At 46.1% G+C, this 18350-nt stretch overlaps 1 protein-coding gene across 1 annotated transcript in view; it reads left to right on the top strand.

Moving 5' to 3' along the window:
- ZNF74 (zinc finger protein 74) overlaps positions 5213-18350 on the top strand; it is a 29446-nt gene continuing 16308 nt past the window's right edge. Inside the window, exons 1-2 of the mRNA XM_021073672.1 lie at positions 5213-6118; positions 6438-6523. Coding sequence (XP_020929331.1) covers positions 6085-6118; positions 6438-6523 — 120 coding nt within the window. The 5' untranslated portion in view covers positions 5213-6084. The remainder of the gene's footprint in view (positions 6119-6437; positions 6524-18350) is intronic.

Below are 18350 nucleotides of genomic sequence, written 5' to 3'. Positions count from 1 at the left end.
AGGCCCAGTGGTGCTAAGCAGGCTGGATGTTGGGTAGAGTCCTTGGGTGAATGAGTCTTGAGCTGAGGGTCCTGGTTGGGGCCTCCTTCCTGGCCGGCTGTGCACCCCCTTGGCCTGGTATTCTAGGCCATCACAGCCATCCCTGCTGGCTTCTCTGCCCCTCCCAGCTTTTTACCTTCTGTGGAGCCCCTCACCACTGCACCCCATTCTTCCTCGCCCTGGCGCCTTCCATAGGTACTAATGCCCAGGACCATCACAGGGCCCAGGGCCATGTCCCCCTCACCCAGCATGTTGTGCTCATGGCACCCTAGGGGCTAGTTAGGACTCTGGGTGCCCTGGGGCCTTCCCAGCAAACTGGGGAGGGAGGGACTGGCACGGATCCAGGCTGGGCTGGGAGGGAAGATGGCAAGGCAGCCACTGGAACCTGTGTCCCCAGGGCCCCCAGGGCCTAGTTTCAGTGCAGCTCGATGCCCATATGTGTGAGATGAGGGTGCTGTCACCCTGTTCCTGGGCAGCCCTGGCCCTGGGCTATGGTAAAGAAGCCTGGGTCCCCCTGTGCATTTGGCCATTAACTCATCCACTCATTGCAGCCTGTCTCTTAGGAAGGCACAGGGGGAGGTGAGAATTTGGTGCTCTGTCAACCTCTTAGACCCCCCCCATTCCTGCTGAGTCACCCGGCCCCTTGGGACTTCAGCATGTGGCTCTGCTGTTCCCTAGAGCCTCGTTAACCATACCCCCACCCTCCCCTCAGTAATTAAAATACTGCTGACACAAGAGCCCTGGGTTCTGTCCCCAGGTCTGTGCAGCCTGGCCGTGTGACCAGGGCTTTGCCTTCTCAGAACCTCACCTGTGAGACTCGGGAGGCCCTAAGATCCCCACCAGTGGACGGCAGGGAGGGCAAGAGGGTGAGAGGCCCCAGAATTGCCACTGTCGATGTGACAGCTGGGAGGGGGGAGGGTGGGCACACAGAGGCTGATGGAGGGGGTGTGACAGGAGCCAGCCTTTGCAGGGGGGAGCACAGGTGCCTGCAGGCCTGCATAGGTGGGTCCCAGCCTGTGGTAGAGGGTCATGGAGAAGACAGGGAGGAGGGGCTGCCTGGCGACCTGTGGTTCCTGGAGAATTGCAGAGGTGTTTGTTGGGGCAAACAGGCAGGGGTGGTTAGCATGACCCTGAGCTCCAGAGGTCAAGTTCAGTGAGGATCAGGAAGCCAGTGGGTCATGGTGACCCTGGCTGGAGCTTTGTCAGTGGAGGGGTGGGGCTGGATTGGCACCCTCACCAAGGCTGGCTGGTCGGAGCCAGATGGCTGTTGTCCCTTTGAGTAACAAGCAGGGACAGAGTTACCGGTTGGGGGCCACACACAGGTCTGCTTTCTTGTTCCTCCTGGAAACTCCGCACAGCCCAGCCTGCTAGGGGGCCCCCGCACGGAGGGGCTGACTGAGCCCAGCTCCTCCCCCACCCCTCCATTCCCTTCTGTGTGCCAGGGGCCAGGCCACCTGTGTCTGTGGGAAGTCACAGTCCTGGGCTGTCCCCAGCCTGGCTCTGTGCCTTCAAGCCAGCTTTCCCACCAGGCCAGGTGGGCGATTTGCTGCTCATTAACCCAGGGAGGCGAGAACACTCTGGGCTGACTTCTCTGTTGTCACCCTTACACCCTGTTGCCACTAAACCCTGGTGGAAACCGAAGTGGGATGTTTTCTTTCCCAGAGCCCAAGGGCAGTTTAGAGGGCAGGGCTTTGCATGTTGAGGGGCTCTGGTGGCTCAGAGGCGGAGGCAAGCAGCCATGTGACTGTGGCCTCACAGCCCTAGGGAGAGCATCTGGAAACGCAGGTCCCTGGTTCTGCCTCAAGGAGACGGGTGCCTGAGAGCATGGAGGTCTTTATCTTCTGCAGCCAAATGCGCATCAGGTGCAGGCCCACCTGGTTCTCGGCAAAGGCGGATAGGGGCGAGGCAGGTGGCAGTTTCTGAAGTCGGGGGGCTCTGAGACAGTGTGAGGGGGGCACACAAGACAGGGGCCCCAGGGGAACAGGACCTCTGGAGGTGGGGGAGGGGAGGTGGGGGGTCAGTCTTGGAGCTAGTCCTGGAGGGGGCCCGGGCTTCTTGAGGGTGTGCTGTTCTCTCCATCTGGCAAGACTGGCTGGGCCTTGGGACGGTGGGCAAGCGAGGCTGGCTTGCCCGGGGCCTGAACAGAGGCCCTGGGCTCTAGGGAAGGGAAAGCTATGGTGCCTTTCCACCCCCGGAGTGCAGGCCACATGGGGGGGCCTTGGTGGTCTGAGTCAGAGGGTCTGGCTCAGGCCACTGCTCAGAGCACAGCTCTAGACTGGTTTGTCCTGCCTCACAGATCACTGGTGGTCCCTGTGGCTTTGCCTGCATCCCCATCCCCACCCCAACTCCCCTCAGAGCCCAGGACAGGTCTTTGCTGGCTAGGAGATGGTGAGGCCACAGAAGCCAGGGGAGGCCTGAGGGGCTGGTCCCTCAAGTCTGGGAGGTCTTGCCACTGACCCTGAAATGCAGGTGGTCCCTCCTTTAAAGGCAGGGTCAGCGAGGGGAAGTGACTCTCTCTGGTCCCGTTGTGGGAATGGGGCCTCCTCGGGGGCTGGACTCAGACGCACCTTGCCCGTGACCCCTACTGCTCACCATGTCCTGGAGCTGTGCCCTGGACTTCTGGTGGCTCTGCCTAGCCAGGTGTTCCCTGGGAACTCCCCCTGAGGAGGTGGCTTTGCAAGGGGCAACTCATTACCCAGTAATGACCTTGCCTGACCTCAGCAATGAGCTCATTACCTGGTAATGGCCTTGTTTGCCTGGTCCTGGTGTCAGCAGCCCTGGAATGTCTGGTCTGGAGTGGCTCTGACCAATTTGGGCCAGGGACCCTAGCCTCCCAGCCTGCCCCAGCTGCTGTATGTGCCCTGAGGGTTCTCAGTGCCACATGTCCGGGCTCCCCTGCAGCTATCCAACCTTGGGCAGGAGAGACCTGAACCACTCTGTGCCTTATCCTCCCACCCACAGATGGGGTGGAGTGGGGAGGGCCGTCTTGGAAGGACACGCTGCCCATGCAGGGGTCCTCAGGGCCCCTCTTCTCTTGGCAGCTGAGCTGGGGTCCCCACATCAAGCCCATCTTCACAACAACTGACCCATGGGGTGGACCTTCACCTCATTCCTGGTGAAGGGGGCTGCAGTCTGCCCCATCAGGAGCCCCTCCACCTCCTGGAGCTAAAGATCAACCTCTCTGTCCTCATCTTTTTTTTTTTTTTTTTTTTTTTTTAGGGCCACAGCAGTATATGGAAGTTCCCAGTCTCCCAGTCTAGGGGTTGAATTGGAGCTACAGCTGCTGGCCTATGCCACAACCACAGCAATACTGGATCAGAGCCATGTCTGTGACCTACACTAAGCTCTTGGCCATGCCGGATCCTCAACCCAAGGAGCAAGGCCAGGAATCGAACCCAAATTCTCATGGATCCTCATGATCGATCAATGGATTCTTCATTACTGCTGAACCACGACAGGAGTGAACTCCCTCCCTGACCTCATCTCTGATCTCTCAGCAGCACCTACAGAGCTGGCCATGCCGTTCTGCCCACATCCTCCTGACCACCCCAGAACAGATCCATCTATGACAGCATGTATCAATACTTTATGGAATACTATTCCATTGTGTAGATATTCCACATTTTACTTACCCATTCATCATTTGATGGTCCTTCGGGGAGTTTTCACTTTTTGGTTATTATGAATAACAGTGCTATAAATATTTGTGCACGAGTTTTAGTAAGGACATATGGTTGTTTTTGTTTTTGTTTTTCATTTTTGGCTGTCCCATGGCATATGGTGTTCTCAGGCCAGGGATCAGATCTGAGCCACAGTTGCAACCTGTGATCTTTTAACATACCATGCCGGGCCAAGGATGGAACCTATGTCCTGGAACTGAAGAGACAGTGCTTCATCCCCGCCACACACATCTCATTGCACCACAGTGGAACTCTAATATTGTATGTTTTTATTTATCTTAGGTATGTATATAGATATGTATATTAAGAAGCGGAGGAGTTTCTGTCGTGGCTCAGCGGTTAACGAATCCGACTAGGAACCATGAGGTTGCGGGTTCGATCCCTGCCCTTGCTCAGTGGGTTAAGAATCCGGCGTTGCCGTGAGCTGTGGTGTAGGTTGCAGATGCGGCTCGGATCCGGCGTTGCTGTGGCTCTGGCGTAGGCCAGTGGCTACAGCTCCGATTCAACCCCTAGCCTGGGAACCTCCATATGCTGCGGGAGTGGCCCAAGAAAAAAAGTGGAATTGTTGGATCATATGGTAACTCTAGAAGCATACCTTGGAGATATTGCTGGTTTGGTTCCAGACCGTTGCAGTAAAGTTAATACCACAATAGTCACACAGATTTTTGGTTTCTCAATGCATATAAATGTTATTTGTTTTCACACTATAGTATATTAAGTGTACAATAGCATTCATTATATCTAAAAAATGTACATGCCTTAAAAATAATTTATTGCCAAAAAATGCTAACCATTGCCTGAGCACAGCTTACAGCCAAGTGGAATCTGGGCTCCAAGCCAGGAGGGAGGGTGGCAGTGTTAGAGCACTGTGTGAAGGAGGGGTCCACACCTACACCCAACCTCTTTCCACAGCCCCTGGGGGTGGATGGGGCCAAGTCCACCTGGTCTGAGAGTAGGCTGGGACTCTACCACCTCCTCCCCAGGTGCTCAGTTGCAGAAGGGGCAGCAGGGGCAAAATCTGTGGGAAATTCTTTGAGGGCCCACCAACTACCTCTGGTGTCCAGGGTGGGGTGCCTGAGTCATTAAAAATGGATGTCACCTTGAGAAACTGACCAGCATGATCCATAATCCTGGGTACTACCCTCCCCAAACCCCGCAATTAGACCCACATGCAGCAGTCCAGCACACCCACACAGGAACATCCCCGCCACACACATACCCACCACACAAGAATCACACTCACAGACACAAAGAACATACACTACATACACAGACACACATATATAAACACTGGGACACATACCACATATAACCCCCCCGCATACCACACATGAAACACACCACACACACATCACGTACACACACACTACATATAACAGAGATACTTACCACACACTGACACCATGCCAACCACACACATATAAACACCACACAAACACACCACACATATCCACCACACAAGAATCACACTCAGACACACAGTATACACACCACACACACATTACATACATAGACACACATCCCCTCCACACACACACACACCACCCATACATCACACCACACACATATAATATACCACACACGCATCACATGCACACACCATACATACCCACCATAAAAGAATCACATAAACAGATGCAGTACACACCACACACACACACACACACACACACACACACACACATCACACATAAGCACACCACACGCATGACAGTCACACAAACACCACACCACACACCCCATGGGCCGAGATGTAAGCGCCTTCTGCAGCAATATTGGTAGGGGGCGGGGCCAAAGGGCAGAGATTTTGACCCCTTAACTACACTTCCCAGAAGGCTGTGGTATACGCTCGTCCACGTCTGACGTCAGAGCGGCTCCGGCCCCGGCGCCCTCTAGGAAATAGAGTCCGCCCCTGCGTAGCGCAAAGGCTCCCGGGAGTTGCAGTGCGCGCCGAGTCCGCGCAGGCGCCCGTCCCCGCGGCGGCGGCCAGGCGCTCCTTTGTGGCGGCCGCTGTCTTTTTGTGGGAGGCGGGTCGGCTCGGCCGCGCGTGTAGCCTGTCGTCTGTGGGTCTTTCTGTCCGTTCGCCCCGAGCCTGTGTGCCGCCCCCGAGACTCCCGGCTCCGGGCGGCCGAGCCCGAGACCTGGCCGGCCCGCGCGGGCCGGGTGCGCGGGTGACAGGCCGTGGGGCACTCAGGTGATGGGGCGCGATCGTAGCCCCGGGTCCGGGGCGCCTGCGGAGCCTGCCTGACCCCGACCTTGGGTCGCGGGCTGAACCTGCAGGGCTGCGGCGAGGTGCCCTGAGCCTGGGAGCGGGCCTGTCCCTCCCTCCAGCCCCCGCCAGCGGCGGCCGCCGAGAGAGGGCGCCATGGAGACCCCGGCCCCGGAGCCCCGGGAGACAGGTAGGTTGTGTCGGTGGGCCTGCAGGTTTGCGCTCAGGGGGCGGGCTGGGTTCCTAGACGCGCTACGGGGTCGCGACTCCTGCCTCTTCACTGGGGCATCCCCGCGGAGGAGGAGGAAGGAGCGGCGGTGTTTCTCCTCCGTGACTGGAATGTCTGAGACACTGAGTGGCAGAATTAACCCAGATGCCGCACCAGGCTGTGCTGTAGTTCGGATGCTCTCATTTGCGGAGTGGTTCCTGACCTCCCTTGATTCTCCCGGGGCCAGGGCTGCTGGGGCTGTAGCTCAGCCGAGCCCCGCTGACTCATTTCTCCTTTCCAGCTCCGTCCTTTCAGGATCCTGCTCTTCTCCTCAAAGAGATGCCGGAAGATAAATTGGGTCAGGGTATCTTGGATGCCAAGTCCGAGGTGAGTGGCTCTTTTCTTCCTTTGAACATGTTCTTTATGAAGAAATTTGGCATCTTTCTTCCGCCCGAGATCTTCAGTCGTTCAAGGACCTCCCACCCCACCGTGGAGCCTTCTCTCCAGTCTTCAGGAAGCTCTTGGCGTGGGAAGAGAGTATGGGGGACGCTTGGATGTGCCCTCGAGATGAATATCCCTTCCAGCCTGATTCAGCCCAGGAGAGGGTTCATTGTCCAGCACTGTGCTGGGAGCTCTGAGTGGTTCTCATGAGATCACCTCACTCATCTTCACTTGCCGGCCCAGGGGATGTTTGTGGCAATTGGTCCTTGTTTGGGGGAGTTTTCTGGGGGTGGAATTAGGTAGGAGAATGTGGAACCGCTGAAGGACCGGGTTGTTGTGCTAGGGTCAGAGTCAGGGTAGAGTGTATTTCCCTGTGTGCTTTTCCTCTGTACCCAGCAGCCGACTTGAGGCCTTAAAAGAAAAACCTGGGGGAGTTTCCTGGTTAGGTCTCTGCTTTCACTGCTGCAGCCAGGGTTCAATCCCTGGTTTAGGAACGGAGATCCCACATTAAGCTTTAAGCCATTGCATGTGTACTACTGCCAAAAAAAAGAAAAGGAAAGGAAACTTAAGTTTCAGCTTATCTGGAGGCTTAGCAGGGAATTGACTGCAGAGATAGGTGCAAATCCCTCCTTTCACAGACTGGGTTTTTCTTCTCATTTTGTTCCACCTCCTAAACCACCTCCATCCATCATAGTGTTTTGAAAGGTACAGTTGATAAAGACAGTGTGCGGTGGTGAAAGGTCTGGAGGGTTGAGGGTCTTTTGACTTTTTTAGGGTTTGACAATTCCGTTAACCTCCCAGTTGAAAGGTAGAAATGACTGTGAAACTCATGGTGAAGTGTGCCCGGCTTCTGCAATATTAGAACATGCTATATAGTTCTATAAAATGCTTGAGAGACAAGACAAGCACATGTGATACATGATCCTTGATGGATCACAGATCTAAAAAATCTGTCAAAGGTGTTTGGGAAAACTGAGAAAATTTGAAAATGTATTGTGCCTTAGATCATATTGTATTAATATTTAATTTTGTGGTTGTGATGATGGCGTTGTGGTTGTGTAAGGGAATATCCTAGAGTTCCTGAGGTGGCTTAGTGGAAACGAATCCAACTAGTATCCACAAGGATGAGAGTTCGATTCCTGGCCTTGTTCAGTGGGTTAAAGATCCAGTGTTGCCGTGAGCTGTGATGAAGGTCGCAGACATGCCTTGGATCATGCATTGCTGTGGCTTTGGCATAGGCCAGCAGCTATAGCTCTGGTTAGACCCCTAGCCTGGGAACCTCCATATGCTGTGGGTGCAGCCCTAGAGAAGACAAAAAAATAAAATAAAATAAAAATAAGGATTCAGCATTGCTGTGAGCTGTGGTGTAGGTCACAGATGCCACTTGGATCCCACATTGGTGTGGCTGTGGTATAGGCCTGCAGCTATATCTCTGGTTCTATCCCTAGCCTGGGAACTTCCATATGTTGCAGATGTGGCCCTAAAAAGCAAACCACAAAACCAACAACAACTATTATATATATTCATTCACTTAGGAGATATACACTGAAGAATTTAGGGGTAGCAGGCAACATCCTGATATCTACAACTTAACTTCAGATGATTCCAGAAAAAGTGGTATGTGTGAGAGTGACAACCTCAGGAAATATTCTCTTGTTCAGAGATGTTGTTCCTAAAATATCAGGTCCTTTGAGTAACTGGTCCTCTCCAGAGTACTCTCTTCTCCCTGCAGTCTTCACACTATGGTCAAAGCTTCTGCTCTCCTGATACAGCCCTTGTGGGCTGTACTGACTCCTGTACGAGTTTCATTTCCACATCTGCCTTTGATGCCCACACTCACCCCCTTTTGCTTTCTCTCCTGCAGAATGAAGATACACCAGACATTGACTTCTCCCAGGGGGTTGGGAATAACCTCCCAGAAAGGCCTGTGTCAGGCTTAGATCCTTTTCTGCTCTTGCCTGTTGACACCCCACACTGAAGCTGTAGCCTCTGACAGCTCTATCTTGCCAGCACTACATTCTGATGTCTCTTGACGTTTGTTTCTACCCATTTTCTCCTTTCTGCCAGTGCCATTACCATTATCTTCATTCCTGCATGCCTCAGTTATGGGCGTGCTCTCAGCATATATCCTTACCCTTCTCATCTTCCTGAAATTTGGTGGGTGTTTTGGATCAGGCTTATCTAGGTATAATTTATACATAGTAAAGTTCTCCAGTTTTATATGTAGGATTTGGTGAGTTTGGCAAGTGTATGCAGTTGTGTAAACCGCACCATTATCACGATATAGGACTTCTCCATCGCCTAAAAAGTTCTCTTAAGACCCATCGCCATCCGTCTTCTCCACATGCCCCTTGACAACCAATATAAATTTGCCTTTTTAAGAACTTCATGTGGAATAACATGATATGTAGCCTTTTGTTTCTGACTTATTTCACCTAGCATAATGCTTTTGAGTTCACATCTTTATTTGAATCTTCTTCCTGTTCCTTTCTATTGCTGAGTGATATTCCATTTGTTGGGTTTGCTAGGGTTGCCCTAGCAAAGTGCCACAGACTAGGTGGCTCAAACAACAGAAATTTATTGTCTCACAATTCTGGAGACTGGAAGTCTTAAGATCAAAGTATCAGTAGGATTGGTTTCTTGTGAGCCCCTCCTTGGTTTGTAGATGGCACTTCTCTGTATCCTTGCGTGCTCTCCCCTCTCTACATTTCTGTGTCCAAATTTCCTCTTCTTATAAGGATACTAGTCCTGTGATTTTAGAGCCCATTCTAATGACCTCGTTTGCCTTAATTATCTCTCTAAAGGTCCTATCTTCAAATAGTCACATTCTGAGGTATTGGAGGTGAAGGCTTCAGCATAGAATTTGGAGGGGACACAGTTCAGCACATAAACACCATTGTAAACATACTCTACAATTTGTTTATCCATTCACCAACTGATGGACATTTAAGTTGTTTCCACGGTTTAGCTGTTACAAATAAACCTGTTATAAATGTTTGAGTACAAAATAGATTTGTGTTTTAATTTCTCTTGAATAAATACCTAAGAGTGAATTGCTAAGTCATATAGTAAATATATGTTTAATTATTGATTTTATTGATCTTTGCAAAGAACTGTCTTTTGGTTTCATTGATTTTCTCTATTGCTTTTCTGTTCTCTTTTTCATTGATTTCTCATTCTTATTATTTCCTTCCTTCACTTTGGTTTCTTAAGCTTAAAACTTAGGTATTGATTTGACACCTTTCTTCTTTTCTCATATAGCATTCAAGGCTATAAATTTCCCTTTAGATCCTGCTTTAGCTACATCCCACATGTTTTGCTATGCTGTATTTTCCCTTTTTTCATTTTAAAAGTTTCTGATTTCCTAATTTCCCCAACTATGTATTATTTAGGAGTATGTTGTTAAATTTTAAATATGCAGAGGATTTTCCAGCTAACTATTAATATTTCTAATTTAATTCTGTTGCAATCAGAGAAGGAATTTTATATAATTTGAATTCTTGGAAATATACTAAGACTCATTTTATTTCTCAGCATGTGGTTTATCTTGGTAAGTGTTCTGTGTGCGTTTGAAAAGAATGTGTATGCTTTTGTTGGCTAGAGTGTTCTATAAATGCCAAGTCAAAATTGAATCATAGTGTTATTCCATTCTTCTGTATCTTTTTTTTTTTTTTCTCCTTTTTTTAGGGCTGCACCCACAGCATATGGAAGTTCCCAGGCTAGGGGTCATATCAGACCTACAGATGCCAGCCTATGCCACAGCCACAACCACGCCAGATCCGAGCTGTGTCTGCTGCCTATACCACAGCTCACAGCAATGCCAGATTCTTAACCCATTGAGCAAGGCCAGGGATTGAACCCAAAACCTCATGGTTCCTAGTCAGATTCATTTCCCCTGCATCACGATGGGAACTCCAGTTCTTCTCTGACAGATTTTCTGCTTATGTATTCTATCAATTATTAGAGATTATTGTTGAAATCATCAAGTATAATTGTGGATTTGTCTGTTTCTTTTTTTCTTTTTGGGCCTGTACCCGCAGCACATGGAAGTTCCCCAGCTAGGAGTTGAATCGGAGCTACAGCTGCCAGCCTACACCACAGTGACAGCAACATGGGATCCAAACCACGTCTGCAACCTACACCACAGCTCATGGCAATGCCAGATCCCCATCCCACTGAGCAAGGCCAGGGGTTGAACCCTCATCCTCATGGATACTAGTCTGATTCATTTCTACTGCAGGACAATGGAACTCCCTATTTCTTTTTTTAGTTCTGTCAGTTTTTGCTTTGTGTATTTTGAAGCTCTGTGTGGGGGTGCTTCTGTGTTTATGATTCTTGTGAAGTCTTAATGAATAGATAGTGTAGTAATGATCACTACATAATCATGTCATGATTATTATGTAATATCTCTCTTCATCTCTGATGATATCCCTTGTTCTGAAATTTTTGTCTAATGTTAATACAACTACCACAACTTTTTTCAATTTAATTTTTATTTTATATTGGAGTATAGCTGATTTACAATGTTGTTTTAGTTTCAGGTGTACAGCAAAGTGATTCAGTTATACATATACCCATAAACATTCTTTTTCAGATTTTCTCCCCATTTAGGTAATTATAGAATATTGAATATAGTTCCCTGTGCTATACAGTAAGTAGGTCCTTGTTGATGCCTCAACTTTCTTTTGATTAGTGTTTGTAGTGTACAGCCATACCACCCTGAACATGCCCCATCTCATCCGATTAGTGTTTGCAGAGTATATCTTTTTCCATCCTTTCACTTTTAATCTCTCTTAGTCTTTGTATTTATTTATTTACTTATTATTTTTTTGGTCTTTTTAAGACCAAAGCATTATATGGAGGGTCCCAGGCTAGGGGTTGAATTGGAGCTGTAGCTGCTGACCAATGCCACAGCAATGCCAGATCCGAGCTGTGTCTGCGACCTACACCACATCTCACAGCAATGCCGGACCCTTAACCCACTGAGCGAGGCCAGGGATTGAACCTGCATCTTCATGGGTAGTAGTCAGATGCATTTCTGCCGAGCCATGGCAGGAACTCTTAGTCTTTGTATTTAAATTGGATTTCTCTAGCTGGCATATAGTTGGGTCTTATTGACCAAACTTTGACTTTTACATTCAGTTGACAATCCTAATTTTACTGGAATATTTAGACCATTCACATGTAATAGAATTATTGATATGGCTGGATATATATATGCCATTATGCTATTTGTTTTCTATGTCTTACATCTTTTTAAAATTCTGTTTGTCCCTTAGCACTTTCTTTTCAGGTAAACAAATAGTTTTATGATACTCTTAATTCTTCTGATTTTATTAACTTTTTCTTCCTTTTACTTACTTGAATGGATGCTGAACAGAGTGAATTTTACTTTGTTGAGTGTTGGGTTTAATTCCTTAAATATTTCTGGGATTTGTTCTGGGATGCAGTGAAATTACTTAGTTATCAGATTCCATATAAGGCTTACTTTTAGGTTTTGTTAAGGTGGATCCAAAGAAACCTTTAATCTCAGGCTACTGTTGCTCCACTGCTGAGGCCCTACCCTTCTGGGGATTTTATTATAAGTGTCCTATATGGTAGGAGGAGGATGTTCCACTTTGACTGGTTGGAGCACAGACTATTCCCAGTCCTGTGGGAGGTTTTTTTTTTTTTTTTTTTTTGCTGCACACATGCCATGTGAAAATTCCTGGGCCAGGAATTGAACCCGCATCATAGCAGCAACTCGAGCAATTGCAGCGACAACACCGGATTCTTAACCCACTGCGCCACAAGAGAACTCCACTGTTAGTTTTAATGATTGTTCTCCATACTTCTCTTTTTTTTAACATGTGTCTCTCATTTTGTTAAAACTTGATTATGAAAATCCACTTAAATAGGTGAACTACTTTAAGTGATTTTTCCATTTTGGATTTGAAGAGAAGGTCAGAAGCTTAAAACCACTTAGAGTAGAATCTAAGAGGTTGGGAGGGATGGCTTTGCTCAGTGGGTTGAGGATCCTGCGTTGCTGTGAGCTGTGGTGTAGGTTGCAGACGTGTCTCGGATCCCGTGTTGCTGTGGCTCTGGCGTAGGCCGGTGGCTACAGCTCCGATTCAATCCCTAGCCTGGGAACCTCCATATGCCGCGGGAGCGGCCCAAGAAATAGCAACAACAACAACAAAAGAAAAAAAAAAAAAATCTCCCGTTTGGAGTTCCCGTTGTGGCGCAGTGAAAACGAATCCAACTAGGAACCATAAGGCCATGGGTGCAGCCCTAAAAAGCAAAAAAAAAAAAAAAAAAACCCTTTTCAAGGGTTCACTTCATTGTGTTTTCTTATATTCACAAAGTAATACAATCATCACACAATTTTGAATTTTTTATTGAAGTTAGTTGATTTTAATTGTTGTGTTTCAGGTATACAGCAAAGTGATTCAGTTATACATACACATACATGTATTTCTTTTTTTCACATATATTTCTTTTTCAGATTCTTTTCCCTTATAAGGTTTGTTTTTTTTTTTGGTCTTTTTTGCCATTTCTTGGGCCATTCCTGCGGCATATGGAGGTTCCCAGGCTAAGGGTCTAATAGGAGCTGTAGCCACCAGCCTACACCAGAGCCACAGCAACGCGGGATCCAAGCCGAGTCTGCAACCTACACCACAGCTCACGGCAACACCAGATCCTTAACCCACTGAGCAAGGCCAGGTATCGAACCCACAACCTCATGGTTCCTAGTTGGATTCGTTAACCACTGCGCCACAACGGGAACTCCCCCTTATAAGTTATTATAAAATATTAAGGTATAGTTCATTGTGCTATAAAGTAGGGCCTTGTTGATATATATGTTAATTCCAAACTCCTAATCTATCCTTTCCCCTTTAGGAAACATAAATTTGTTTTCAAAAGTTGCGAGTCTGTTTCTTTTTGTAAATAAGGTCATTTGTATCTTTTTTTAGATTCCACATATAAATGATAGCATATGATATTTGTCTTTCTTTGACTTACTTAGAAGAATAATCTCTGAGTCCATCCATGTTGCTGCAAATGGCATTATTTAGTTCTTATTTATGGCTGAGTAATATTCCATTGTATGTATGTATTACATCTTCTTTATCCATTCATCTATTGAAATTTAGGTTGCTTCCATATCTCAGTATTGTAAATAATGCTGCAGTGAACATTGGGGTGCAAAAAAAATGTGTCTTTTTGAATTATGGTGTTCTCCAGATGTATGCCAAGGAGTAGGATTGTTGGATCATATGGTAGTTCGATTTTTAGGTTTTTTTTCTTTTTCTTTTTTTTTTAAGGGCCGCACCTGCAGCATATGGAAGTTCCCAGGCTAGGGGTCTACAGCTGCTGGCCTACATCACAGCCACACCAGATCCAAGCCATGTCGTGACGTACACCACAGCTCATGGCAAGGCTGGATCCTTAACCCACTGAGCAAGGCCAGGGATCGAACCTGCAACCTCATGGTTCCTAGTCAGATTTGTTTCTGCTGTGCCACGACAGGAACTCCCCGATTTTTAGTTTTTTTAAGAAACCTTCATATTATTTTCCATAGAAGCGATACCAACTTAAATTCCCACCAACAGTGCAGGAGGGTTCCCTTTTCTCCACACCCTCGCCAGCATTGTTTGTAGACTTTTTTTTTTTTCCCAGGCCCACACCTTCTGCATATGAAAGTTCCCAGGCTAGAGTTCAAATCAGAGCTGCAGCTGCTGGCCTACACCTACACCACAGCAATGCCAAATCCAAGCTGTGTTGGCAACCTACACCACAGCTCACGTCAATGCCAGATCCTTAACCCACTGAGCAGGGCCAGGGATTGAACCTGCATCCTCATGGATACTAGTCGAGTTTCTTACTGAGGAGCCACAATTGGAACTCCCTTGAGGGCTGTCTTTTGTTTTGTTTATGGTTTCCTTTGCTGTGCAGAAGCTTTTAAGTTTAATTAGGTCTCATTTATTTTTGTTTTTATATTCATTGCTCTGGGTGGTGGGTCCAAAAAGATTGCTGTGATTTATGTCAGAGAACATTCTGCCTATGCTTTCTTCTATGAGTTTTATGGTATCCAGTCTTACAGTTAGGTCTTTAATCCATTTTGAGTTTATTTTTATGTCTGGTGTTAGAGAAGCTTCTAATTACATTCTTTGACATGTAGCTTTCCAGTTTTCCCAGTACAGTTTATTGAAGAGACTGACTTTTCTCCATTGTATATTATTGCCTTCTTTGTAGTAGAATAAATAACCATAGTAGGAGCATTGGTTTATTTCTGGGCTTTCTTGCCTGTTCATTGATCCATATTTTTGGTTTTGTGCCATTACCATAGTGTTTAGATGACTGTAGCTTTGAGGTATAGTCTGAAGTCAGGGAGCCTAATTCTTCCAGATCCATTTTTTTTTTCCTCAGTATTTCTTTTGTTATTTGGAATCTTTTGTGTTTCCATGCAAATTAAAAAAAATTTTTTTTTCTAGTTCTGTAAAAATGTCATTGGGTTGCATTGAATCTGTAGATTGCATAGATAGATTGCCTTGGGTAACATTTTGACAATACTGATTCTTCCAATCCAAAAGCATGGTATATCTTTACATCTGTTTGTATCATTTTCAATTTCTCTCTTTTGGGGGGTGGGGGCATGGCCTGGGATGTGGTGCAGGGATCAGACCTGAGCCACAGTGACGACAATGCCAAATCCTTAACTGCTTGGCCACCAGGGAACTCCCTCATCTTCCGTTTCTTTCATCAACATCTTATAGTTTTCAGCATGTCTTTTGCATCCTTAGGTAGGTTTATTCCAAGGTATTTTTATTCCTTTTACTGTGATGTTGAATGAGAATTTCCTTAATTTCTCTTTCTGATCTTTTGTTGTTAGTGTATAAAAATGTGAGATTGTGTATTAATTTTGTGCCCTGGGGCTTTACCTAATTCAGTGATAAGTGCTAGTAGTTTTCTGGTAGTGTCTTTAGGATTTTCTCTTTGTAGTGTCATGTCATCAGCAAACAGTGACCATTTTACTAATTCTTTTCCAATTTGGATTCCTTTTATTTCTTTTCTTCTCTGATCCTGTGGCTAGGATTTCCAGAACAATGTTGCATAAAAGTGGCAAGAGTAGACATCCTTGTCTTGTTATTGAGCTTAGAAGAAATGGTTTCAGGTTTTTGCCATTGAGTATAATATTGACTGTGGGTTTGTCATATACAGCATTTATTACTTTGAGGTGTGGTCCCTCTGTGCCCACTTTCTGGAGAATTTTTTGATCACAAATGGACATTAAATTTTGTCAAAACCTTTTTCTGCATTTATTGAGAGAATCATATGGTTTTTATTCTGTTTGTTAATGTGGTGTATCACACTGATTGATATGCACATACTGAAAAATCTTTGCATCTCCGGGATAAATCCCACATGATCATGATATATGATTCTTTTAATGTATTGGTGGATTTGATTTGCTAGTATTTTGTTGAGGGTTTTTACATCTATGTTCTTCAGTGATACTGGCCTGTAATTTTCTTTTTTGTGTGTGATATTTTCGGTTTTGGTTTCAGGGTGCTTGTGGCCTCATAGAATGAATTCAAAAATGTTCTTTCCTCTGCAATTTCTTGGAATAGTTTAAGAAGGATAGGTGTTAACTCTTCTATAAATGTTTGGTAGAAATTGCCTGTGAATCAGTCTGGTTCTGGACTTTTGTTTGTTGCAAGTTTTTTTTTTTTTTTTTTTTTTTTTTTTTGGTCTTTTTGTCTTTTGTTGTTGTTGTTGCTATTTCTTGGGACGCTCCCGCGGCATATGGAGGTTCCCAGGCCAGGGGTTGAATCGGAGCTGTAGCCACCAGCCTACGCCAGAGCCACAGCAACGCGAGATCCGAGCCGCATCTGCAACCTACACCACAGCTCACGGCAACGCCAGATCGTTAACCCACTGAGCAAGGGCAGGGACCGAACCCGCAACCTCATGGTTCCTAGTCGGATTCGTTAACCACTGCGCCACGACGGGAACTCCTGTTGCAAGTTTTAAATCACATATTCAACTTAAGTACTTCTAATTGGTTTGTTCATATTTTCTGTATCTTCTTGGTTCGGTCACGGAAGGTTGTACCTTTCGAGGAACTTATGCATTTCTTTTAGGCTGTCCATTTTATTGGCATATAACTGCTTGTAGTAGTCACTTATGATTCTTTGTATTTCTGTGGTGCTGGGTGTAACTTTTTCATATCTAATTCATTTCTTATTTTATTGATTTTGCCCCCCCCCTTTTTTTTACGAGTCTGGCTAAATTTTATCTTTTTCAAAGGACTAGCTTTTTTTTTTAAAAAAACATTTTATTTTCCTTTTTAGGGCCACACCTGTGGCATATGGACGTTTCCATCCAAGGGGTCAAGTTAGAGCTGCAGCTGCTGGCCATAGCCACAGCAATGCCAGATCTGAGCCACATCTATGACCTACACCACAGCTTGCAACAATGCCAGATCCCTAACCTACTGAGCAAAGCCAGGGATCAAATCCTTATCATCATGGATACTAGTCAGCTTTTTCTTTTTTTTTTTTTTTTTGGTCTTTTTGCTATTTCTTGGGCCGCTCCCACGGCATATGGAGGTTCCCAGGCTAGGGGTCCAATCGGAGCTGTAGCTGCCGGCCTACGCCAGGGCCACAGCAACGCAGGATCCGAGCCGCATCTGCAACCTACACCACAGCTCACGGCAACGCCAGATCGTTAACCCACTGAGCAAGGGCAGGGACCGAACCCGCAACCTCATGGTTCCTAGTCGGATTCGTTAACCACTGCGCCACCACAGGAACTCCATGGATACTAGTCAGCTTTGTAACCCACTGAGCCACAGCAAGAACTTCTCAAAGAATCAGCTTTTAGTTTCATCTTTCCTATTGTTTTCTTAGTCTCTACTTTCATTTATTTTTGCTGTATTTTTATTTCCTTCCTTCTACTTTCCTTTTTGAGATTCTTGTTTCCTAACATAAGCTTGTGTCACTATAAACTTCCCTCTTAGAACTGCTTTTGCTGTGTCACAAAGTTTTTGGTTCATCATGTTTTCATTTGTCTCTGGATATTTTTTAATTCATTTGAAGTTAAGAGATCAGCAACTTAAAACAATCATGTGTATACATAGACTGCTATATCAAAACCTCATGGTAAATGCAAACCAAAAATTTTTTTTGATTCAGTGAACTTTGTTATATTTATAGTTGTACAACCATCATCACAATCTAATTTTAAACATTTCAATCCCAAACCCCTGGCTCTTCCCCCCTGCCCCTGGCAAAACCTGTCTCTTTTGGTAACCATAAGTTTTTCAAAGTCCATGAATTCAACTCTTCCTATCCTGTACCACTAACCCATATTTCTGTTTTTGTACCAGAAACAGTGTTTTGATGATTGTAGCTTTGTAGTATAGACTAAAGTCAGGGTGCCTAAGTTCTCCAGCTCCATTTTTCTCAGGATTGCTTTGGTTATTCTGGGTCTTCTGTGTTTCCACCATATTCTGTCCAAAAGCAGAACATTCTTCTTAAGTACACACAGAACATGCTCTAGGGTAGATCACATTCTGAGCCATTCACATCAAGCCTTGGTAATTTAAGAAAATTGAAATCATATCAGCCGTCTTTTCCCAACTGCAATGCTATTAGACTAGAAATCAACAACAAGAAAAAACTGCCAGAAAGATAAAAAAATACATGGAGACTAAACAACATGCTACTATACAACCAGTGGATCACCAAAGAACTCAAAGGGGAAATTAAAAAATACAGATGATAATGAA

Source organism: Sus scrofa, chromosome 14, assembly GCF_000003025.6.
Source record: "Sus scrofa isolate TJ Tabasco breed Duroc chromosome 14, Sscrofa11.1, whole genome shotgun sequence".
Taxonomy (NCBI): Eukaryota; Metazoa; Chordata; class Mammalia; order Artiodactyla; family Suidae; genus Sus; species Sus scrofa.
Note: the sequence above shows the minus strand (reverse complement) of the source record. Positions and strands in the feature narration are given on the sequence as shown.